The 27,100-nt window shown below is 32.0% G+C and overlaps 1 protein-coding gene across 2 annotated transcripts; it reads left to right on the top strand.

Annotated features, from left to right (window-relative positions):
- The first annotated feature begins 493 nt into the window (after positions 1 to 493).
- On the top strand, positions 494 to 26,585 carry cnn (phosphodiesterase 4D interacting protein centrosomin). Of its 2 annotated transcripts, none has more exons than XM_088204756.1 (12): positions 494 to 607; positions 17,328 to 17,386; positions 17,459 to 17,649; positions 17,899 to 18,036; positions 20,733 to 20,906; positions 20,982 to 21,115; positions 21,198 to 21,260; positions 22,445 to 22,533; positions 22,684 to 22,775; positions 22,853 to 23,118; positions 23,185 to 24,686; positions 26,164 to 26,585. In XM_088204756.1, exons 1-12 carry the CDS (start codon positions 600 to 602, stop codon positions 26,331 to 26,333), a joined length of 2,886 nt encoding a protein of 961 aa, XP_088060882.1. In that variant the 5' UTR covers positions 494 to 599; the 3' UTR covers positions 26,334 to 26,585. The 2 variants fall into 2 exon arrangements, with proteins under 2 accessions (XP_088060882.1, XP_088060881.1); XM_088204755.1 differs by lacking the exon at positions 494 to 607 and adding an exon at positions 9,003 to 9,316.
- Positions 26,586 to 27,100: the final 515 nt, after the last annotated feature.

The following is a 27,100-nucleotide window of genomic DNA, read 5'->3' as shown; positions in this document are numbered from 1 at the left end:
TATTTGTTGATTTATTTTTGTAGAGAGTTCCCCATTTTATTAAATAGTAATAATCCTTGATGTTAACGGAAAAAAGGATAACAATTATCGAAGATTTCTAGCTGTATGTGTTAATTACAGTCATTTATTAAAAATCAAATCAAAAAATTTTAGATTCATCTTATGAGAACTCAGATATAGTTTATTTTTAAATTAATATTAAATTAGTCTTTATTTGTTATATTTGTAAAATGGTATTTTATGGCTTAAATCTGTTGATAAATTAACCAATAAATTTAAAATATAAGTATTACAAAAAAAAAAAAAAAATTTATATAAATTTACATATTTATTGTTTTAATTTAAATGATATATTTATTTATTATTTATTGGTAATATTCAATCACTGTCTTATTATATTATTTAAATATTATTTAAAAAAATACTTTTGTTCGATATTACCCCATATACAGAGCAACGCTGACGAGACGGCCGAGATTGGTGCTGTTATAGCCATCGAAACCGTATGATTCGAATAGTTCGTTGTGGCAGTTGGTTTCGTTCGAGGATACATTGCGAATCGTCCACGTGTTCTGCTCAAGTTTTGCCTTTTTGCAAATATGGAAACGTGAGTTTATTCATTTGTATTAAAGTAATCAGTAGTTGAATAAGTTTTGTATCTATTAATTATTAATTTGCGTTGACTGGGTATATTTCGTTAAGCTGTTCAATTTGGTGTTTAATTTTACCGTAATTATATTTCAAGTTCGTTAGAGATTCATACTCAATTAAATAGCTAACTTTTCAAAGTAAATAACAGATGCCATTGTATAGGTAAAAATCTGTCAATTTTTTATATACACATATATCATCTTTATTATTTTTTATATATATTTCATCTTTAATATTTTTTATATATAAATTTGGTAATTGAATATATAAAGCAGAATTAATATTAAAAAATAGTGTCGTCAGACAGATACTATTTGTTTCAAGGTCATTGTCCATTGATATGTGTGTATTATAATTATAAAATATTCTGACAAAATGTTCTATATTTATAAGTCATTTAAAATTTAGATACATATATGTATTTAAAAATTATAACTTTTCATTCGAGGATTGCGACCCACTTGAAAATTACGAACAGGGTTGCCAGATTTGAAAATGTTTAGTCCCCCCCCCCCTCCCTTATAAAACTACTAGTTTTCCCTGATTACTGTATTTTAAGTTAATAATTATTAAAAACAAAAAGTGTAAATTTGTCGTTAAAATTCTGAAGTGGTTATCTATTCTAATTTTTTTATTTAAAAATATTGCGCGAAATGTTTTTTTTTTAAATAAACCTTTTTCATTGGAAAATAATGCTATATTATTTTTTTCTGTAACCATCTAGACATAAGTTGTACTAAATGATATAATTAATATAAGTAATAATTAAAATGTGCTGACGGGTGTATTTTTAAATTAAACTTGATTTACATTTTATTTAAGTAAATAAATATGAAAATATATTTTTTTAAATATTGTAACCACTAAATATTATTGATTTTATTACCTCACATAATTGAGAGTATACAAAAAAGTTTTTTAAACACATATACAATCAAATTTTTAAAACGTATATAACATTTATTTGAAAATGCATATCAATCATTTAAAAAAAATCGTATATGTTAAGCTAAATTGTCTGGAACTAAGAGAATTACATATTAGCTTTTACGTATTTTATATTCTATAATATTTACATTATTATTTATAGCTCGAATTTAATTAATGTTACTCTTAGCATGACTAGAAATAAATAAGTATACGAGAGATAAATCGTTCGAAAATAATTATTATCTCGATATTCTAAAATTGATATGCAATGTGCAATAATTTAAATAAAATACTATAAATAAATCACAATCATATAAATATGTTTTTTTATATATATGTCGCATTTTGAACAAATAGATTTACAATTTTCTATTCACTCCTTTCTAATAAGATTCTTTCGGATAATCGTAACTAACAAAAAATAATGAGCAATATATTTTATTGGAATAAATTGGCGAGTGGTGCTCTGGCCCCTGGTATAAAAAATTAGCAGGCATCCAGAAGCGGTCGATCAAAGACGATATTTGGTCAATGACGATGTTGTCCTAGATTTATTGTCGCAAAAAATTGATTTGGCACCCGAATTTTAAGTGTTTTAATTAAAATAATTTGTAATTAAAATATGAAATATATCGAAACAATAATTGTCGGGCTATTCGAGTGCTTAGGTTTTGCTAATTAATAAACATGGTTAATCATGCGAGCGGTACTCGGATTATATTTTCGGTCAATTAATTAAAATTATAATAATAATGTCAATACCGGTAACACCGGTGTTGACTTTTTTCTTTCGGTAATACCCACTGTCTAGTGATTGTCGGAACTAGAGTCTTCGCGCTAGTGGTGTGATCGTGTTTGATGATAAAATATTTTGGAGAGTAAATTTGCTGTAGTCGTCCAGTACATATTTTATAACGGTCCTTCAATGAAGCTTGGACGAATGGGAGATAGAGAAAATTGTGACCCAGTCGCGTTAGTGTTTTCTCTACCTTCATTCAATACATCCCCTTCAGTGATTAATAAATTTTCAATGTGGCCTTTATGTTGGGCGACCGTTCGATAATTACAAAGGTTAGTTTTAATAATTCTTATTCGATGCGAGGCAATTAGTATTTTTAGACTCTCGAAGCTTATGAATACAAGAGTTGAAAGATTTTTTGTGGTAATTGATGTTTTCGAAAGTTTGCGTGACGATTGTGCAATTCCTGGTGTTGTGAAATGACGATTTCTAATGGTTTGTTAAGCTAAACCAATGCGATTTTGCTTTTGTTACTGTTTAAACCCCCATAGAAATATTAACTTTATAGCTAATAGCTAACCAAAACTCAACCGAATACATACTCAAAAAAATTGGACGAGTATTGAAAATTTAAAAACATAAACTGGATATCTACTTTATTTTCTTACAAAATGCAGAAAAATATTTCTATCTACCTAGTTATTAACTGATTATGCAGGTATGTGTAACAAAAATAAAATAAACAGAACTTAAACTTGGCCCTCGCGAGAGAGAGAAGATAATTTATTATTCTATTACACCTTTGGCCTGCTCCCAAAAGTTTATAATCTTTTCAAGAACTCAACAATGACATTTTATTTTTAATACGCGAATTTACAAGTCATCGAATATGTTGAGAGCCACAGCGCAATCTTCGTCAATAAGGATAAATCAAAGCTGGCGCTTCTTTGAAACGTTGTTTTAGATGGCAGGAGTCGGTGTTTATTTCCAGAGACCGCCTTGTCGGGAGTCTCTATTTCGAGATGACCGAAGGTAGAGTAGACGGGTAGTAAACGTGACTGTCATTATGATCAACTCGTCAAATTGCCGACAGGTTGCACTGAAAACTCATACCAAATATGGCAAATAAAATATTTATAACATAACTTACGATATATTAACTTGAGGGAATACACAATAGCTCAAACCTCGCTGATTAAATAGTAATTTCGATAACTATTATCGAGATAATAATCTTATCATAATCTCACAAGCCCCTCTCTCGATCATTAGACAGAGTTCGCTTACTCGCGCTTTCGTATAGTTTCCCGGCGATTCACAATTGGCCGGTAGATTTGATTGTAAAAAATATGATTACATACAGATTTGTTTTAGTTCATTGCTTCATTTTGCAACCCCTCAAACGGTGTCGCAAGCTTAAGCAGTATACTAAAACAGATACAAACTATAATGCAATTAATATATTTAATCGGTGTGGTGTCTTGATAACACATACTTAAAAATATATAATAAGTGTAATTATCTGTCACAGCTGGTTGAAACATGTGTTGAGAATTAAGACTCATACGTCAAACAAACACGTAGCATTCAGAACATATTACGAAGGATTTTGAGTTCTTACGTCTACATGAAACTATTTTTACCACTGTTTTAAAAAAATATCCTACCTTTATTCATTAAAAATACTAATCGTATTCAAGTACAACAATCTTACACTAATCTCATTGAAAATTGTCCCCTTGGGCTGCCACACACCAATATTTTTTATATTCTCCCAATATTTCTGCCACTTTTGGAAGCAGAGCTGGAACGCCTCTTTTGAGATGGCGCGCAGCTAGTCCGTCGCATTCTGTGATGTCTTTTCTGGACTGAAATATGGTCTCTTTCAGGGGCTTTAGCTTAGGGAAAATCCAGAAGTCACATGGAGCCATGTTGGGAGAGTAGGAAACTTGACAGGTGTATTGTGTTTGCCCAGGAATCTCTGTATTAAACGATGGATCCGGTTTCCATCTCACAGCGTCACGAAGGCGACGCAGAACCTCTTGGTAGTACTCCACGCCACTGGAGTCAAAGAAGACGGTCAGCATGACTTTCAAATTGCTGCGGACCTGCCTTACCTTTTTTACCCTCGGGGATGTTGGATGCTTCCTAAATTTATTGACTTTTTAATTATTATTTTTTTATTGTCATATAATTTACTTCATTTTTTTATTTATTTTTTATTTACATTATGTACATTTTTAAGCCAATCTACAACTACTTTAAAGGAATATTCTGGGGCCAAGTTGCATTAAAATTCAGAAGGTATGAATGTTACTGCAACTTGGCCCCATACACTGTCTATCCCAAATAAAAGACGTTTGTTATTCTGAAATATTATATTCGTTTATTCAAAATATAGTATATCTTCTTAATCAAAATAGCGCTGGAGATCGATAAATTATTTAAATGCACAAGAATTGTGCTTACCTAAACCGAATTTTGACCATCAAGAGAGCGCAAAAAACAATTATCCCTTCTCAGAAGTCAAAAATTCACGTCAAAAGTAATAAAATCGTGTCGGCGACGTCGCAGTGGGTACGCTCATTACCGAGCGTTCCACTGCGACGGAGCCGACACGATTTTATTGCTTTTGACGTGAATTTTTGACTTCTGAGAAGTGATAATTGTTTTGGCGCTCTCTTATTAACCAAACTTCGGTTTAAATACATTTGGACCAATATTCTCATATCAGAAGTCTGTAGTAATATCGGTAAGGATAGCTTTCACATTTTTAAATCATAGTGTAATATCGAAGTTCAGACAAACTATGGAGCAATATGCAAGATGCGACGTCTGTTTGTACTTCTTCATCGGTTTATTTTCACCTGAGAGATGTTTTGGCTTAGTTTCTATTTTGGACTTGACCTAATGAAAATTCTAAAACTATAATTAGATTTATAACTTTCATTAGATCAAGTTGGGTTGGTAAATTCGTGTGGGTTTGGTTTGGGTTTGAACAGCAAATGTAAGTTTCACAGCTCTCAAATTGTAGTTTTATATATATTTTGTTTTATAGATATATGTAAAAAATGTTGAGAACGTTGAGGCTGGTGAAACATACAATTTCAATCATTCCAATAAATTAATTTAAAAACATGTCTCAAGTTAAAATTGGTTTTCTTTACCCTATTGTGTTGTATAAAAAGATATTGATACTCGAAAATGGTTTAAAATATGTGGTTTAAGCTTTTATGACTGATACATAGCAGTTAGTCCGATAATGATTTATCAAGAATAAATAGGAACAGGAAAATTTTAAAATTAAGAACATTCTATTTTAGATAAACTAATGACGTTGAAATGCAAAACCGGAAACAGAACGTCTATTAATTCTTCTTTATGAATTTTGATCCCAAACGAATAACGCGGAAGAGTTTTTCTCGTCTAACTTTAGATGTTTTTTCCACTTCTCTAGTCTAACCTAGTATTGTTTATGGATGAACTCATAAGATGCGCGTTAAAAAAATAAAACTCTTCTCTGACTAAATAAAGTTTCTATCAAAAGAAAAATAATAGTCAACCATTTTGGCCAATACAAAGATCTAAATAAACATTAAATTGACAGATATTCGAGAATGATAGCAATTCTGAAATAGATAAAACGACCATACGTTTAGTTTGTATGTACAGAATGTATTATATGTTACAGATGCTTGCAAAAACACGCTCAGAACGATGTTGCATAACAGTTCGCTAATAAAAGCAGCTGTTTTGTGTCAGTAGATTCTACCAGATTTCTGCCAGAGTGCATGTATGTATGTCTGTAAATCATGCCGGGTGCGTATCGGCAGATTTTATAGTAAAGGGAACTCGTAGACGCGCAGATGAGACGAGTCATCAGGAAGCGTTAAAAATGCGGTGACCAATCTATACTGTTATGCTTGGGACCATCATTTCTGAAACAATAAAATTTGCTTATTTGTGTAAAAAACTAATATGAACCTAATTTATAAGTATTTTACCGAGATTTTTTAGTGTATTTCAAGTGGATAAAATTAAGTAATATTGCTTAAAAATAAGTTTCGATTCTGCCCACAATGTAATCAGAATATATGTTTATTTCGGATGTTGCTGAGGAAAGAGCTTATGAGCCACTCTCAGTATTAGTATTACACTGTATTTATGCAGACTTTGACTAGTATATAAGATAATAATTGTTACTATATTCAAAGCAAACAATTATGATATCATAAGACTGGCAATGCTCACTTTCTAAAAAAAATGACTCTTCCATTAATAAGTAGATATGCATTATATGTATATGATGTATGATCATCCCAAACCTATATTTTTATAATATTTCTATGTTTCCCTGCCGTTGTTGTATAATATGAGTAATTATTTATAAAACAAATCATTGATTGTGATACCAAATGTATCTTCTCCAGTATTTGCATTGTAAATGTGTAAACTTTAACTTTAACCTTATTTATCTCAGTTTGATTCCTTTGTCTTTAATGACGTTCAATTTCTTATACTGTGTACCCTGATAAATGTATTTAAACATCGTCATATTTATCTTGCCTATAAATGCGCTTGACCATATTATTTTGGTAGTTTGACTGTGTCTATTGATCAGTGAAAATGTTCTATTCTTGCGAGAGAAGCGTAAGATTAATTCGCCTGCGGGTGAGGTTAGATTTTTCATATATTATTTTAATTATATTTTTATTAATGGGCGTCGCCGGGTTTGCAAAAGTAGAACGTATTAATTGGTGATGCCGCAGAAAAATAAAGTTCTTTAAATTAATATGGCACACATCAATAGGCTTTTATTATTAATTTCAAAATATATCCCCAAAATGCATGTCGCTTAATGAAATACATACTATGAGTTTTAATTAAATCGAAATATAATTACCACAGAATGCCCAACTTTTGCCCCCCTCCACCTACACAAATTTGAAATGACGTCCCTGATTCTAATTTGTTATCCCTAAAAAAAGCAGCCGAATCTATCCTGAAAATATGAACCGCAGTGTGAACGCTTGGTAACGAGCGTTCACACTGTCCCGACACGATTTTATTGCTTTTGACGTAGATTTTTGACTTCTGAGAAAGGATTCCTATTAGTCAAAATTTGGTTTAGATTTGCTTCATTGGATTATCATTTATTATTAAGTCCTATTTTTGTTATATAGTCTTATTATTAAATTATTTAGCCAATATAGCTAATTGTTTTAACAAATTTAAACAAAACTTATGCATGTTTCTTTCTTCCATTGAGGAAACCCTCTACAGTTTTATTTTTGCGGATTTGTATAGGAATATTATCATACAAATTTAGACCTTCATCCAATATTCCCCTGGCCGTACTCGTTTTCTTATACTTAACTATCCTTAAATTGTCTCTATTTCATCTTTATTTTTTATTAAATACTTATTTAAATACTATGGTAACATATTATTTTCTAACTTATACATAAATACTAAAACATATTTAATATTTATTGAATATCCAATCATACTTCTAAAACTAGTAAATCTATTTTTATTTAAAACCACTCTCATTGTCCTATTTTGTTGTTTTTGCAACATCGTTTTATCTAATTTATTAAGCATACATAATATTTCTGCACAATAATTGAAGTGGGTAATATAATACTATTGCAGATTATTTTTTTTTGTATGCATACTTATCATATTTCTCATCTTAAATAATATACCTATTTTTCTACTATTTTTTTATATGTAATTACAATGTTCATTACATTATTTTTTTATTATCTACAATTACTCCTAAATATTTCATATTATCAATTATTTCTATAACAATTTTTATATTATTATATAACATCCATATAATTATTAAACATACACTGAGTTAAAGTACATTATTTTTTAACCATATTTCTATTATACTTAATGCATTATTTAAGTTATCTATAACTTATTTAACATTATCACCTATGCAGTAAATTAAAGTGTCGTCCGCAAACAGATGTACATATTTTACTTTTTCTTATATAATTAATTGTATCATTAATGTATATTATAAATAACAATGGTCCTAATTTGGACTCTTGTGGTACACCATGAGATAAGATTTTCTCTTTGGAATAAACATAATTTATTTTAACTTTTAAGAAATGATAAATATATGTTGGTAAATATTTGCTTTAGCAATAAACATTTTTATTGATAAGTATTACAAAGCTGCTTTTAAGTGCTTCTGTTTTTGTTTTTCATGTATCTCTTGTCATGAAAAACCAATAATGTAATTTATGTAGAATATAAAAAAAATAGCTTCCGCGGTCATTTATACTTCAACATTCCAGTTTTAAAGTAAATAACAAAAAAAATCTTGCTGCGTAGCAAAATAACTTTTTTTAAATTAAATTCTACTAAATTTGCAATCCACTAGTCTGGGCATATTTTGTACTTGGAATATTAAAATTAAAATGCTAAAGTTAACAGATTGTATGCAAAAATTAAAAAATGGTCCTTTGCCAATATGGCTCTGTAATGCGTAGATATCAGTTTCCCGCTGTCCACGCGCAGTCAGCGCACGACAGATTTTTCAACGATTGGCCTGCTAAAGACTAAGCATACAACGTAATAAAAATAAACTCTTAGGAAAATAAATGAACATGATAGATTTTTTTATACGAAATAAGCTCTAACGTCAAATGTTTCCCAGGTAAAATCCTCGTGTCCCACGGAGCGGGCGGTCACCCTCGTCGAGTCTCTTCCCGCAGCATCTCCCGTCGCCTCTCGTAATCGGGTCATTCGCGTCTATTTCGACGGCGCCCCTCTACGTTCCCGCACTCAGTCGCGCGTTCGGTGCCTTATCGTCAGTACGCGTGTTCCCACGAGGCCAATCCTCACGCCAAAAGTCAGTTCCCGCGCGAGTGACGCATGATTCAGTGTTGTGTTTTGTTGTCCGGTTCCCTGGCCAGCCATGGCAAACACCAGGCGACCTACAATCGTCGGCTCAGACTACAGTCCTTTCAGGTGATTTTTCCCTCTTGCATATGACGTCATTCGCAGTGCGTTTGGGAAAGGGGAACATCCCCTTCGTGAGATGAAAATGGGCTTAGATAAGTGTTATGATTTTAATTTAATTTACTTAATGTAAAACTATTCGCGCTGCTTTCATGTGTCGTTAGTTTTTTTAAATGGTATATTATAGATTATAGTATTAAAATACAATCTCGTGCTATTAATTGATGTTGCAATGATAACCATCTGTACTAGCCAAAAACAATTACAGTACAACTAACTATATTTACCAATTCATACAGAAAATTAAGTATCAGAATAGTGGGAGAACGAAACATAGACAAGTTTAATTACTGTATCGCCAAAATGAACATGGTAGTAGTGTATAATTGAAATCCCCCTGTAAATATTCGAAGCACAATTCGAGTCTTTTGACATATGTTTCATAGAAAAAACTCACTGTGTATTTTTTTTATGTACAAACAAATATATGGTTGCTCGGTGTGGAGTAACACCAAGTCGTCCAAAATTAATTATTTTCTATCTTTATCTTTACAAATAACTTTATTTTAGGCAACATAATTATATCAACGATTAACTAATATTACTATTTTCACACTAAAAATACATTTTAATAGTAGCAGATTTGGATCAATATCTTAATTAGTCTTATATATTTATTGTAACCACTTATTTTTTTTAACTTTATATATATTAAAATTATTAGAAACCATTACCACGTGTATTGTTTAAATGTAAGTTCGAAATTTAATGAAATAAACGTATCATATTAAAGAAATCAACTAAAAGTGAAACACGATTGTGTACATTATGTAATCAATGTATATTTTATTATCAAAGTTTAGAGTCATTCTATTAGTATCGTGACCCTCGTTATCAACCCTAGATTATGTTCCAAGTGAAATATTTAAATGGTTAGAACCATGCAATGTGAAACATTTAGGCGCATTAATAGAAATAATCATTGATAATTAACGTCAACTTGTCTCGACATAAAATGGTAAATGAGCGGTATAAATGCAAAATCATCCATTGTAGGTTACTTAACGAAACATATGTATGTATAAATAATTGTAAGGTCTAGAATCAAAATCACTCATGTACTTTATTTATGATGGTTGCTTGTCTCTATCGTCCAAAGAGAGAAAGAACTTTGTTCTCTGGTCTTATTATTGTCTTCTCGGTAATTGTTGCACTTTTACGTCGCAGTTCATTACTTCGTCCGAGATTGCACCGAGACGATAATAATCGAGTGTGACGTTCCAGGACGTCATGGGTGATGATGACAGAACGGAAGAAAGGCGTGTCTATATTTCACCAAGCTTTGAATTGGATGACCTTTGTCGAGGCGGGTCGTCAGTCTGGTGATAATTTCAGTTCGCGGCGAACTTGAACCGCCTATGTGGAACGTATAAATATTATCGTTTTTTTGCCTCTCGTTTTTGAACGGCAGCCAAAGAGCTTCTGTAATATTATAGCGTGTTTATGTGTGGTGCACGTATGCATGAATATACTCCGTTTCTCGACCAAACAAAGTGACGGTATCTTAACTTAATTTAAATTAAACATAAAAATAAAATCCATTCTCTTGAGATTAATATTACAGCATACCAATGTCGGGCGCTAGAGACAATGTAGAGCCGTATTTATATAATTGGTATTTATCGCTTCTGTTTTGTATATAAAACGGATAATACAGCGCCATCAATTCGCACTATAACGCAATATAGAATGGCTGTCATAAAGCAAAATGTAGTAATTGACTTTTTATTAAAAAAAAAATGCATTATCCATGAACTATCAAAATGCATGTTTGCTTTGGATCGAATGTGTTTAAATAAAAACATAGACAAAAAACAACAAGCAGTCTTGTCTTAAATTAAAAAAGTATTATGTTGCCTTCTTGCGAGCGATTAGCACAAGATTATGAGCGTTTTATTTGCACATCACTAATGTTTATTTGCGATAAGCAAATAAACATTTGTGATGTGCAAATAATAGTTTGTTGATTTTGAAAGCTTGGCAAATCCACTCAAAAAGAATCTTAAGTCCACCGAGCCCTATTAAAATCATGTTTTATGTTTAAATAACGCGAATATAATTATTGCATATGAAATTTTTATGAAAAAAGACCGTAAACAATATAAAATAAGTCTATTGTTGCTTACTAATATTTTTAAATCAGTTCAAACGCAAACCATTAATTATCCAACAATAACATAATATAGACTTGCCCCACTTTCAAAATCAACGGCTCATTTGTTTGTTTCTTGATTCGAAAACATCTTAAAAATACAAATAATATAATTTTTTGTATGTGGTTTGCTTTAGCTTTATAAAACAAATTAGAATTTTTATTTTTATTTCAATAATAAGCTCAATACTTATTTAATTATATTTTACGTAAATTTCCGAATAAAACAATGACGAATCTTTGCTCAAACATTCAACATTTATTCTCTATACATAAGATTTGACGTTACCAATAATAAATCATCGATTTTAAGAATTCGTCATTCTACGTTTCAATAACATTATCGACATCCAAATATATCAGCCTTTTTGTTATTGAACTGATGCTAAAAATATCTGTATAGCATTGTCTTTATTGTAATCAATCTTGTTTTGAAATATTTTTTTTATAATTTTGAAATCTTTTTGCAATTGCTTTTTCAGTAAACTACACATTAATTTCGAAATCAGAAGCATATATAATATTGTGATAATTTATCTTCAATTCCTTTCTATTTATATAATTAAGTATAATACATACATACATAATTCTAATTTGAACACTTTCTTTGATGCGACTTCAATTGAGTATGAATCCTTGTGCTGTCTTTGTTTTTTTTACCATACATATACTGCGTTTGCTTTTAAAACCTCTGGTTATAGATTCTTGGGAAAGGTCAAGTGGAGTTGCGCACAATCGCAAATTCAAGTATTTCGATTCTCCCTCTAGTATTAAATTTACTATAGCTTAATATATGGAAAAGTATTTCTACAATATTAATTCAATTGATTGTGATTTATATTTGGAGATTTTCAATCTTGATGTAAAGTAATGTGGATAGTGAGGGGAATAAAGTAAATTATTTGTTAAAACTGCTCTTTGATTAATAAAAAATACAATGCCTTAATTTAGCCGCGCAACACATTTTTTTTTAATTTCTTAATAACAATGTCATTCTCGTAAGGTTTTTTTTTTTTCATAAATCCCATTTTACTTAAAATATAATATCGAGATATCTTAAGCTATGTATTTACAATTTTTTTGTGGTTAATAAATTTTTAATGATCTTATGTCATTTAAAGTCAAATTCAGTAAATTTTTATTCTAATGTTCGCTTTGATGTATATATTATTAGTTTTAATTAATAACATTGATTTCACCGATTTACAAACTTTGATTTCAGTCTAGTGTCTCACTACTTAGTAGTTATTGTTTGTGTTTACCCCGTTGTAACGCATTGGGCTAACGCCTGTCATGTTGCAACGGAAGATTTATAATAAATAAATAAATATCATGACTGAAAATATGTATACAGTATCTCTTAAACATGAATATCTTTTTAACAATTTTATTTATATAATAAATGATAAGCAGTTGTGCATGTTTACTTACTCGCCTCGAATGATAACACTTATATATTTTCACAGAACCAGTGATTTAGACGATTTTTCCGATGTCATTTCATTTTGACGTTTTGCACCCCGCCCACTTTTATTGCGATTGGTCATCGCGTTCGAGGGGATACCCCAAATTGTCATGTTGCTGTGTGTTAACTATATACATATATTTTTTTTATTCGTGAGATTATTTTTTTAAACTATGATTTATATATATTTATAGTTCGATATTTACGCATGCGCTCACGCTGTTCCTTGTCGATTCTTGTTTTGTCTTATTTCACTGATTTATGCATCGTTCTCCACATTTTACATCGGTTACTCGTGCTTTATTTAAATCACCCCCGAGTCTGTGAGCCATAATAGATTAAACAGGCGCATCTTCTTAATTTAGCGTCTAATTTTAGATGCACAGAAACGTCAGTTTAGATTCATTGAGTACGAAGTAGGCAATTAAAAGTATTACATTTTAATAGATACATATATCGATCTCCCAGTTTTGAAGGCAAACAACAGAAAAGTAAAAAAATCTTCTCAAATTCAAATGGTATCCCTTTGAAACTAGAGCCTAATATAAGCACATTTTACAATGCATGTACTTATTAAGCATCCTACGACATCTTCAACAGGATCTATTTAAATCAATTCTTACTTCCGGGAACTATTCAATTCGAAGTCGGTAAAAAACTTTTTCATAGAGATTTTCATGTTTTTTTTTTCAAATACTTACATTTCTGAAACACCTTACAAATATAATAGGTTTCAGAGACTGACTAAAACTGCCTTTTTCATTTATGACCGAATCCGAAATAGAGTTGAGTTTCAATTCAGTAGAAACCTAACACTTCTGTGAGTACTTTCCATGTACAAAACAATCTTAATATATGTACATATGTATTCCAATGAATATTTATTATAAGAATAGGATACGTTTTCATTGTAACTCTTAAAATGCATGCTAAAAATATTTCTACATTTTATCTTGTTAAAAAAAGCTCCATTTCGCATTGAGGTATTTTCTTAATCATATGAACTTGAATCGGCTTCCATAATGGTTTAAAGTCATAGTAATTTTACTTAAAAGACATTAAAAAAAATTGTGGATTTGATTTGACTAGTTGATGGGTATGTTTTTCTTTAGGCAAACGTTCTAGCATACGGTTCGTACTATTACATCTAAAATTATCTATTACTTATAGGCATTTTTATATAATCGACTCAATAGCTGAAGTGTATGTGCCACACAAACCGTAGCAGTGAAGGCAGCTCTGTTTTCAACGTTCGATTTAATGCTGAATCTGCTTGCAATTTAATTTGGACGATTTGGCTCTTAGATAAAACTCATCCATCCGTTGCAAAACTGATTAATAAGATTGTTGACGTTTTATATTATATATGAAGTAGCCAACTATTTCAAACATCATACAGAATGAAACCATGAAACCTCACATTTTGACCGAAACTGATGGGAAACGAAGTCAAATGCTCGTCCAGTCTTTAGTCGATAAAACAGCATTATATTGAAAGTTTGAGAATCTCCGCCACTCGACAAACGCGATACAACAAACAATAACGTTGTTGGTCCACGTATGAGTAATAATCTGCATAGGAAGCGAACATGGTTTGGTCAATTACTCTCGAGGTTGAAGCCATCATCGGATCAGATCCATCAAACCAGGAGTCCACTAAAGTCTATAACGAGCCGAAAGCGGAGTCGCCTCCTTTGCCAATAATTTTTCCTGAGCGCTTTCTAGGACGGCATCCAAGTGGATGAACTTTACTTGTCAGTTGGCCAAGTTTTCGCCATTTGGTTTCGCAACGGCGCAATACTTTTAAAAAAGACCTTACCTCCCACTGCTGCTACCTTGCATCGTTCCCCAAACACTGGGTGTGTTTAAAATACTCAAGAGAACGCAATCGATCTTCGTCTACCTGGCGTCTGTTTTATGTCTTCTCTATTTAAAGCAGTCGCTCAATTAACAGCAGAAATCCATCCTCTTTTCGACTTGTTTTCAGTGCGGATACCAAGAAAAAATTCGTCATTTGGAGGAGCTCCTTATTAATTTTATTTCTGACTCACTACTCGAACCAAATATGTCATTTCAACTTTTTCCAATAGGGGGCAAAAGTTGGCCAGTCAGTAGTCTTTTTTTCATATTTTGAAAATGTAGCGGGTTTCCTCATTGGGATAAAGAAACACCTTCATGCGTAAGTTTTGTTTAAATTTGTTTAGTGTTTAAACAATTAGCTATATTACCTAAATTAAATAAATAAATAATAAGACTTAACCTAGCGTTCCCACTGCGACACGATTTTATTCCTTTTGACGTGAATTTTTGTCTTTTGAGTAGTTTGTTTTTGCGCTCTCCTCAAAATTCGGTTTGAATACATTTGGATCAATAAAGAAGTCCGTAGAAATATCGTTAACAATAGCTATCATATTTTTAAAACATAGTGTAATATCTAAGTGCAGACAAACTATGGAGTAATATTTTCCCCTGAGAGATGAGTTGGTTAAGAGCTATGTGTAGCGATTAAATTACTTAATAAGCTTCTGTTTCCCATTAAGTAGTAGTAACCTATCGTTTTGCGACTCTGCGAATTAATTAATATTATGTGAGACAAGATATTTTTGTATATTTCTTTAAAAAATAAATATTTTTAAATTATACTAGTGGGCGTGTATCGATTTTTTAAAATTTTATTTTAAGATTTCACTTAATAAAATAGTTTGTTTTAAATGGCGTAGTAGTATATGTTCAATTCGTCTGGAGAATGAAATGTAAAATATGAGCAATCGTTTAATTTGTTCTGTCATATCAATTACCTATAATATAGGTCCTATATGACTTCAAGTTCAATAACACTAATAGCTCTGCTTCAAATACGCCTTTGAATTCTCTTTACGAGAAGAATATTAAAATAATTCGCGCTAGGCTTTAATTTATTTTGCTTTTAAGATTTTCGATAAATAATATACTTGAGGCATTTTTTATTTTATCAATCCAAAAGTTTTGGGCTACGCGGCCAAATTGCTATCGAGAGTTTTGTTAAATGAGATAACAGTTTTTTGTGAACATGTACAAAAATATTACGCTTCATGGCTTAACATATCTCGATGATTTATTTAAGTAAAATAACAAAAAATAGGAAAATATTTAAAAGATCTTCATATTAAGCCAGCATAACCATTTTCGCGCCATGGTATCTTTCGTAGTACACGACCCCAATACCAGTAATTTTAATAATTAAAAAAGATCCAAAGAGAGCCTCTGGTTGCCGTTTCCGGTACATTTGGACACCTTTTGCAGCTATTAAAAATCAATGACTTTCCCTTTCGCTCACTCACTCTCGTCACTTAACTAGCGAAAAGGAAAGTATCTCACTGTACGCGCCTGGTTGTCACAACAAAACAATATTGAATTAATATTTGTTTATTAGCAAATTAACATTTTTATACAAAGTAAGAAATACTTTTTTGGTATAAAATATAAACCAACAATATAACAATAATAAAAAAAAATTCGGTATATTTTGCATGTCACACCATTTTTTGATCGAGAAGTATATTACAAAGACGCGAACCGAACGGACATCCTTAACTGGCTACGTTTTAGCCTTTGAGAAACAAAATAGTTTTATTAGTTCAGTTCTACACCAATTATCATTTGTTATTAAAAACGTATATTTCAAAGGCGCAAGTTGTTAGTGGCAACCCTAGCGATTTTGAAAAGGAGCACATTAAATTTAGCCATTTTTAAGAAAGCTATTCAAGCGGTAATAATTTTAAAAGTATCTTCATAAATGACTATATACTTAAATAGTCTTATAATATTATTTTTTAGCGTAAGTAATAGATTCTGTAAATGCCCCATATGTGGCTCTTGGCATTATGGTCGCGTAGCGACTGAGCCCCGTATGTGGCGCATGGCATTTTTTTTATAATAAAAGTAAAAATAATCATTAAAAATACACATAACTTTATACTTTGCTTATCTTATCATGTTATGATCTATAATTCTTTATATAGCGTATGTTTACTTTATGATCACATAGCAATCAGTACATGACTTTCATGTAAACAATTATTTATTAATATGTATGTATGAATGAATCATGCTCGTTTAGCCGGTCCAGACGTTGTAGCCTCGGAACGGCCATGACTAAAGTTTTACCTCAATGCTCCAATTTGTAAGGAATCTATTGTAGGCCCTGGAAGGTCGTTAATAAAAGTACACAATAAGACGTTTGAGCGGCTCGCTCTAATTAGCGCTTCCTGTTCCAATTAAAATAAAAGACATAATGTTATTGCATTGTCATGTCTGTTACGCTCCATTAATTTAATATGAAACCTATTGTATTTTGTTCGCAGTAAGAGTCCCGGTCACCTGAACCAAGTGACGATGGATCCCAATTTCTCGATGGCTTCCTGTGAGTATACGTGTATTTAAAAAATACTTACAAAGAAGATCAACAATTATATATTATTTTAAAACATTTTAGATCAGTCGGCAGTGATAATGGGGTCGCCCGTTCAGAGTCGCACCATGAAAGATTACGAAGAGCAGATGTCATCGCTGCGCAAGGAAAACTTTAATTTGAAGCTAAATGTGTACTTCTTGGAGGAACGGTTGTACGCTACCAACTCGACTGCGTCGCAAGATAATTTATTGAAGAAGAATATAGAACTGAAGGTGAGGATCCATTTAATTCCCCTTGCGATAAAATTTTCTTCAATTGTTCCAAGTTCACATTCTTCGTGCAATTTCATGGCATTCTTCAAAACGGCCGTGAGTTGCAATGATGGCCAAATAAATTAAAGGCTTAACCTAATTTTTTCAAAGCAAAGACTTCAATAGTTAAACTTAATATCTTAATACTATGTACCTACATACATATTTATATGCATGCATTTATCATAATTTTATTATTTGATATTGCAGATAGATTTAGAGAATCTACGGCGAGATCTGAATGAAAAACAAGAGTTATTGTGCGATGCTGCACGTGCGCTGGAATTAATGGAGGCTTCGGCTGCGCGTAAAGAAGCAGAACTGCTGACTCAAATTTCGTCTATGGAGGTAAAATTCTTGTCTGCTTATTTTTAGTTAACCCTTACGTCACGGTGCCTCGAAATGAAAAATGACATCCGATGGGGTCGCTCAACTCCCCCAAACATTTCAAGTCAAAATATTGATGAATTCTTCATCACATTTATTTAAAAATGGATAATTCTAAGTATAAAATTTGTTATTCATGATAAGCTTCATCATCTGGTTAATATTTAGGATTTTTTAATTAATCATTACGACGCAAAAAGTGACGACGTAAACGCCGAGATTTCGCTGCAGACTAGCTTTGCAGGTATACGAGTGACTGCCGCGCGCTCGGTACATAAAACTACGGAGTAACCCAAAAAAATAAACAAGTATTTCATTTATTTATTATTTCAATTTTTGAAATAAAAAATTGTTGCAACACTTATGTTGTTAATATACAAAAAAGTCAATATATAAATACTATTTTGAGATTAAAATAAAAATTTGAAAAAATAAAACACATTTATTTTATAAACACAAAAAAATTCAAGTGTAACACTAAAAAATATGTTTATTTTATACATATATATTAACATTTTATATTAATTTCAAATTTGTAAAAACTTTTTTCAAGCACACCTTTCTTTCGGATTGTGATATTTTGTGCAAATGATTATCTACAAAAGTGAGAAATGACATTTTTGCTAATACGAGTTTATTGATATATAATTCAATTGCAATCAAATATTCACTCTCCATTGTAATTTTCTCCACCGTAATGGGAAATCTTCCAGGCAAACTGAATTCTTATCCATAAGTTTTTATGTGTATCGTGCTAATAATTTAAAAATAATAACTCGAAATAATTCCCATTTTCTAAAAAAATGTGTCATTTCTGAGATTCCGTACTTCCAGTGAGCCAGTAATATCTGACGGGAGATAATATTTACTCAAAAAAAATATGTTATGATTTCCTTATAACAGGATAAAAAAAAATACAATATAATCTTACTAATCTGACAATCTTTGAATTCTCAGTAATCCAATATTATCTAATGGTTAATGGTAAGATAAATTTTTAGTGTCTTGTACTTTTTATATATGTACATCGTATTTTTTATTTTCTGTAATTTGACTTTATTTCTAAATAAACCCTTTTACATTGGCATGCGTGTCCTTGCCAACAGTTAGAGGGCGAAATATTTCCCTGATTGCGGCTATAAAAATTGAAGGAATTGGCTAGCGAATCATTCAAATCGATTAAATTTGATGGACGTTATGCATGTATATGTAAACGAGTATGTAGCCACAGTTACTTCGGCAAATTTTAATAAATATTATATGAATACATATAAGAAATAACCTGCAGCTGCTCGGAAAAATAAACTATAAATTGTGATTAGGTACACGTGAGTACAATAAAATGCATTTATTAAAAAATATCTTCTCTGGTCAAACGATCATCAAATCTGAGCACCGAAAATCTATCTCTAGACATGGCCGCTGAATAAAAACATTGTTTGAACAGTTCGTTTGTTGTCCATAATTCTTTGAACTGTATTTTACCCCCATTCAATCCTCCAGAAGATAATAGGATGCCTATAAACGCTTCAACTTCGATACGATTTACGGTAGAAATGTCTTTTTTGAAATGTATTATCAATATCGATATCGCTATCGTATTCGCTACCACTCTCGTCAGAATCTTGCAAAATTCTTAGCAACTCTTCGTCAGTTACAAGCCGATCAGCCATTTTACAATTTCAAAAGTAACGTGAGAAATAAAATAACAATAACGATCGAATTTGGCGGTTCAATTCGTACTGTATGTTTTTTTGGGTAACGGTGTAGTTTGCGATAAAGCGTTGAAGGAACCGCGTAGAGGGGGCGCCGCGCGAAATTCTTAGAAGGCGAATTTCTCTAAAAACTGACTCAGGTATACAAATCACACGGCGACAGTAGCGATTAGAGTTGATTTTATTTTTTTCTCGCGATTGGAGATAATAAAGTATAATGATTATTTTTAATATTTATTCTTTAAACTATTTTTGACAAATACAAAAAGTTTGCGACAAATAGGATTTATATTAAATAAGTTATTTGAGAAAAACCAAAAAGTTGGGGGAGTCAATAGACCCCACAGGCACGGATGGGTTAAATGTGTTTGTTTTGACTATGACATGTATAAAAAAGTATATTTTAGTAAATATATTTTTTTGGCAATAGATTATAATGACAGTTTACAATATAAGAATCAATACAACAAATTTGTGTACAAAAGAGTTCATTTTTAAAGAAGACGTAGAGTTAGAATGACGGTTTCGTGACGTGCTGCGTCGGAACTAATAATGATCCCAGAGTCAGGATTGTCTGCTATCATAGATGTAGAAATATGTCCTCAGCCGATGGTCTCGCTCTAAAATTATGACAGACCAATTGTAATCTAGGAAGAAATGAACCTTTAGCTTGTGAGCCCCAAAATGAGTGATTTTGAATTAGACATTTTTTCACTAAATTTGCATAATTCGAAAAGCGATTTTTTAAACTTTGTTACACAGTTTGCAATATTAAATATTTTAATGAAATGGTTAATATTTTGATTTGAAACCGTTTTAGTTACAAATAAAACGAGATGAAATATTTTAATCATGATCAGTGTGTGTATAGTAATCGAGTTATTACTTAGCAGTATAAATCTTGTTTTACAGTGTAACGGATCTAACATAACATTTTTTCAGGATGAAATGCATGCTTTACGTAGCACGGCAGTGGCGTTCAACAATGATCGATTGAAAGCCATCGAAATGAATGCCAGCAATATAACCATGGGCGTGGACGACAGCTGTATTTTATACGCTGCCGCCTTCAACTTGAAACCCACACCCGACGAAGTAAAAGTCTTGCAAAATAAGGTTGGGTAGATTGCATTTTTTTAACATCATATCATCGTATCTCATTATCTAAAGAAGAATCGATATAATTTACAGCCCTCTAAAAATGAGCCGTGTGAGTGCCATCAGCTCCGAGCCCTACTGACTGTTGAGCGTGAGAATGTTATAACATTGAAAGACAACATAGCGACTCGCGATCAGCAAATTGCAGAGTTGAAACAGCAAATACAGTAATTCTTATTATTTTATATACATGTATATATATATTAGTTTTAAATCAGATTTTTTAATGTATTTTTATTGTTTATCCAGGGAAGCTGAAGATAAATTAAAAATGCCACTGATCAAGTCTGAAAGTGATATTTCTTGTGATAGGTAATAATTTTAATAGGGAATCGTTTTTATATCAGTATAATACTCAAGAAAATATTTATCGATAATTATATACATATATTTATGTATATCATATCTACGATTGGTAACTTCTCGTTTTCGACGAATGACTGAAGAAAGTCCCGTATACACCAGCTACAGACTCGCACACAAGCAATCTATTTTGCAAGTCGAAATATTTTGTTTCCAGTTTATTGTTCTTTAATTGTGCTTCTCCGAGCTTGTTTTTCAACTGGTCGGCTTCGGTGTCGCTACTTATCTTCTGCTCGGTCGCTAGAGCTTTGTTGAGCGTGGCCTGCTAAGCTTGCAGCGCACCGTTATCCAGCTCCTTCCGCATAGCTTCGTATCTTACGCGGCTCACCCATTCTTTCTCCACTTTAGACTGAAACTCTTTCATTTCGGTCTTAGCCTCTTTTAGTTTCTCTTCATTGAACTTCTGCTCTCTCAGCAGTGACTCTTCAATTTCAAAAGCATAATTTGCATGGATTTTAATTTATCATTTCCCGTGTATAAATCATTGTTTTTATTTATAACGATGATGCGCAACAATGATAGCAGTTGTTAAAAAATGGTTAGGAAACAGAACCTCACTCTAAACGATCGCTTATGTCACTTAGTTAATAAAATTATTATTTTCTTTGAATTAGTTAAGTTTGACCTTTGAGATATATTGACTTATTTCACAACACTTCCCTCAGTAAATCTATTTTACTGTATTTATCCCAAATTTTGTCTTTATTAGTAGCTATAAATTAGAATTCTATTTCTCATCGGATATTTGGTTATTTGTTACTCAAATAACACATTCATACTAAAGATTGGTAAATCTGAATCGACCTTAGAAACACCTTAACAGTGTAAGAGTTTAATTTTAGATTTTCTAGTTATATAATTTTATTTGAAGCTGATGAATTTCTTCTTTTGCCAGATTCCTCTTCATATTTTTTCTATAATATTTGTACAGAAATGACACACTTGCTCTGCTAAATTTGATTATCAAATATCATTGGACAGTTTAACAAACAAACAGTCCACGAACGTTCCTCCAAATTTAAATCTAGTTTTTCTATAGATTTTAGTTTCACTGTTTTGTTAATTGGCTTTTTAAATCTTCATATCCGGAAATATATTGATTCAGACTGTAAGACACACGTATTACCTTTTAGAATTAAGGATGAACCTCAAGTGAACGACGACAGTCATCAACTGGAGCGACTCCAGCAAGAAAATTTGAACGCTTGTCAAATGATTCAAGGTACATACTAAAAAATATAATTTAATCCGTGTCTACAGAAACAGCTTGAGTTAAAATATATATTTTTATTCTTTTGACTGAAGCTCCTTCTGTAATTTAATAATTATATTGTTATTTAAACCATTAATTGATTGTCTATTTTGATTTTAGGTTGTATGTTAAGGATCAAACAGATGGACCGAGAAAATCATAAAATGAAAAATAAGTTGAAGCAAAAAGAAAAATTAATATCAAAATTGGAGGTATGTTATCAAAATGTATAAATATATATCTATTATATTAATTTTATAAATATGCTTAACTCTGAACCTTTCTATAGGTGGAAGAAGTCACAGAAGATAGATATAAAGAAATAGTTAAAATGCGTGATGCTAAAATCGAAGAATTAGAGAATGATTTGAAGAATTTCAAATGTGCCTTAAAAGATAGCAACGACACAAAGAGTTCGTCACATTGCGATGACAAAGAATGGAGCTGGATGAATTCTCATTTGAAAGTAAAGATAGACACCTTAAGGGAGTCGATCTATAAGAAACCTGAATGCAAAACTGAGACTGATAGTGAAGATTTTTCGCTTAAATCAATGTACGTATTTATTACTTGTTATATTTTTAATTTATATTATATTTGTTCTTTTTATTATATTTTTAGTGACATTCAAGATTTGTTAGTAAAACGATTGCAAGAAATGGCTTATGTGTTTGATTCTTTGCTTTCGAATAAATGTATCATTGGCGAAGAGAAGCGTCGTAAGGTAGAGAACCTTCTAGAGCAGACGATTGATCTTCAGGATGGATTGAAAATAGACTTGAATGCGACGCACAACTTAGAGGAAACGTTCATGGACAATTCGTTCGGTAAACCACCCCAAGATATGAAGCTCGACAATCTGACAATGATGTTCGGTCATCATATGTCCATCGGTGATACTTCACAATTAATAAGCTACAAACATCTCGAAGAATCGAATCATAAAAGCATCGAATGTGTGATCGAAAATCAAAATAAAGAGATTGACATGCTGAAAAATCAAATCAAAACCATCAAATCTCGATGCATATGCGATAGCGCTTTTGAAGAGGACTCTGGGGATAAAGGAAAAACGTCTTGCTATGAATATAACAAGTTGGTAACAAGAAAATCTAAAAATAAGCTTGGTAAGATTAAATATCTGAACTCTACGTGGAATGGATGTGACGCTCCGCAAATCAACAATTCAGAATCGGAGTGCTGGTCTGAACCAGACAGAACTGTCTCGCTAGAGCGAATGGGTCATTTAAGTAACATAACTAAAGAGTTAAACTCCAGCGATGACGAAATATGCGACCATTGTCATCGGCAAAAATACCACAAGAATGCTACAGAGCCTAAAGAGCTTGAAACAGTCAAGTATCAGCTGACGAACTTGACGCAAATCAAAATAAATTTAGAGAACCTATTAAATAGCGCTAACACTAAAATAGGAGATTTAGAATTCCAATTAACTACAAATAAAGACGAAATGTTGGATAGAGATGCTAAAATAGATCAACTGACGGAAGAGTTGCGGCACGCCGAGAATTCTTTGAATCTATATATTTCGAAATACGAAAACTTAGAAACCAGACTGAACGAAGAAACCGATAGATTAAAATTAGAATTAGAATCTGTACAGAAACATGCCGTTGAAATTGAAGAGTCACTTCTGCGAGAGCAGAAGATCACTGAAGATAAACTAAAAGAGGCTAAGATCGAAATGAAAGAGTTTCAGTCTAAAGTGGAAAAAGAATGGGTGAGCCGCGTAAGATACGAAGCTATGCGGAAGGAGCTGGATAATGGTGCCCTGCAGGCTTCGCAGGCCACTCTAGACAAAGCTCTAGCTACCGAGCAGAAAATAAGGAGCGACGCCGAAGCCGACCGGCTGAAAAATAAGCTCGGAGAAGCACAATTGAAGATCAATAAACTAGAATCAATTAATTCTGACCTGCAAAATAGATACGAGTCGACAGAAAGGGTGATGGTGGATTCAAGGTGGAGCAATCGTCTGACACCGAGCAGCAGGCTCTCTTCCGGTCATTCGTCGCCACAAGCGTCCTCGTCAGATAACAGCCTCGAAAACGAGAGATTGCCTATCGTAGATTTGATAGATATAACAAGCCAAAACTTTTCTCCTGGTGAGTATTTTATTATTGATTATTAAAAAAAAACTATAAATAAGAAGAGAGCGAAATTGCATAATGATTTTAGATAATTTACTCAACTACTCAGTAAAAATTATTTATAATAATTGTACAACAGTTAATCATAATTCTTCATATCAGATATTTTACTCTGGTCTTCGCATTCCCAATGCATTAGGAGTCACCGCATCTTTGTTCTTTTAGTGCTCCGTATGAAAATTTGATGATGAGTTTTAATTCTGCGCTTCATACAAATTCAATAAAGATCTTTTTTTAAGACTATCCTTTTTAAGTGAAACGACTTATTAACTTACATTTATTATCAGATATTTTCCTACAAATAAACAGTCCGAATTTGAAACTTCAGAATGTGCTTCTATTCAATTTTCAAAATTTAATGTGATTATATGTTTTTTGGAGGTCAGGTAGTAAATATAATTAACCTGAGATACTTGAAAATGTTTTCAATTAAGTGGAGGACAGTGGACTTCCATGCGACTACAAACATACAAACATAAACAATATATTTTTACTTGGACGTGTATTTGTAAATTTTTTTTTAAATGGGCCCAGGCCCTCCTCCCACGGTCGCATTAGGCTTGGGAGTTTCGGCCCATGGGCGACTGGCAGTGGCGTAGCTAGGGTATGTGCCGCCCGGGCAATCCTTAAAATTGCCGCTCCCCCCCCCGTACATTTTTTACAGAGTCATAGAATCAGCATTTCTTAAAATAATAAATTGATTATTAAGCCCTTGCTATTCGTATATTTACATAAATGTTAGTATATTTAGGGTAACCACACTAGACGATTCCATCGCGAATATGCCGCCCCCAAGCAAGTGCCGCCCGGGGCGGCCCGCCCCCTCCGCCCCACCATAGCTACGCCACTGGCGACTGGTTATTACCCAGCCTAGCTTTCGCGCCTGCACGCTGCGTGAACAGGCGTTAGGCTAGGCCTCCTTCCTTGATCGTCCGAGTGACGACCACGGTCGGGTTGCCCGTCGCGATTTAGCTACTGATGGTCTCCGGCATCACTATCCTTGATGGAGACGGAATTGGATAGGGGAAGTAGAGGGAAGGGAAGGTAGCGGGCAGTCGCACTCTGCTTACCTAGTGTCTCTACGGGAGAGAAATAATTTTTTATGTATTTGTATTTGTAACTAATGCTGAGGTCGAATTGTGGGGTTTTGTATTATTCCATGCTGTAACGAAACAATAAAAATCACACCATTTTTGACATGCCCTTAGGTAAAGAATATCTTTATTTAAACTGTAAAATTGTATATAAAAATATAACAGTGCGAAATTATGAGTTATTATGAAATTATTCATAATTAAGGTACATTTGATTTTTTGAATTGACATATTATATGTACTACGATTATTGATTTTTTTATACTGATCATGAAATAGTGTTGCACAAAAAATATGTACATAATTACCGAAGTTTTTACCATATTTTTTTTTCACAGCTGAACTTGCGGCCGAGAATATGATACTGAAAGAAAAGTTAAAGAGGACGCAGATGCAAGTGCTTCAAATGAAACACCAGCCTCACAAAGAACGTCTTATGTGTAATGAGATTCACAAATCTTTGTCGCTCCTCCGAAAAGTGAGAGACAATATCAATCACAATTCGTAACGCCGTCCGACACGCACGTCCAACATTGATATTTTGCAATTCCATTTTATATTATATACGTACTTGTTTATTATAGCTGATAATTTAAAATAAATAAAGTAATTTCGTTGATTATTTGTTCACTAAAATTGCTAATTTAAAAAAAAAAAATACCTTCTCGTAAAGATTGACTAAAAACAGGGTGAACGGTTATTAATAAGTCCGTTATCTTTAACATGTTTAATTATTTTATAATAAATTTTATTTTTAATCTAATACTTGTTTTTCTCTTATTTCCTCCTTTTTGTGATGTGATGAAAATAGGTTATTCAGATTGATCATTGTTTCACGTAATCGAAAACAAAACCTCGATTGATGACGTCTTAATAGAGTATAATTACAAGCAAAGTTTTTGATGTAATTACTTAAGCCGGGATATTCTTAATATGTTATTATTATTATCGCAGAAGAGAGAATGTAGGATGTAAGCAGTGCTGTGCTGCTAAAAATGTATTAACCAGCTCGCATTTCTGCTCACCCCCTCAATTTTTTTTTAATATCATTTTAATTATTATAAAAAAAATCAAATCAATTATTATACAAATAAATTTATTTATACTCAATATGTTCATTCCAAGAAATATTTTGATTTTTCATTAAATACATTCGCCGTGGTGGGTCCCACATGTTAATTAGCTGAATGATGTTGATGTTGATGATTGTCATGATTTAACATTGGTGTAAAATTCTACGAAGACAGCGGCAAACCTATTAAATTAATGGTCATT

This window comes from Plectrocnemia conspersa, unplaced genomic scaffold (assembly GCF_051122295.1).
Source record: "Plectrocnemia conspersa isolate PC_06_02 unplaced genomic scaffold, ASM5112229v1 ptg000014l, whole genome shotgun sequence".
NCBI lineage: Eukaryota > Metazoa > Arthropoda > Insecta > Trichoptera > Polycentropodidae > Plectrocnemia > Plectrocnemia conspersa.
This window is presented reverse-complemented; position numbering and strand designations above follow the sequence as displayed.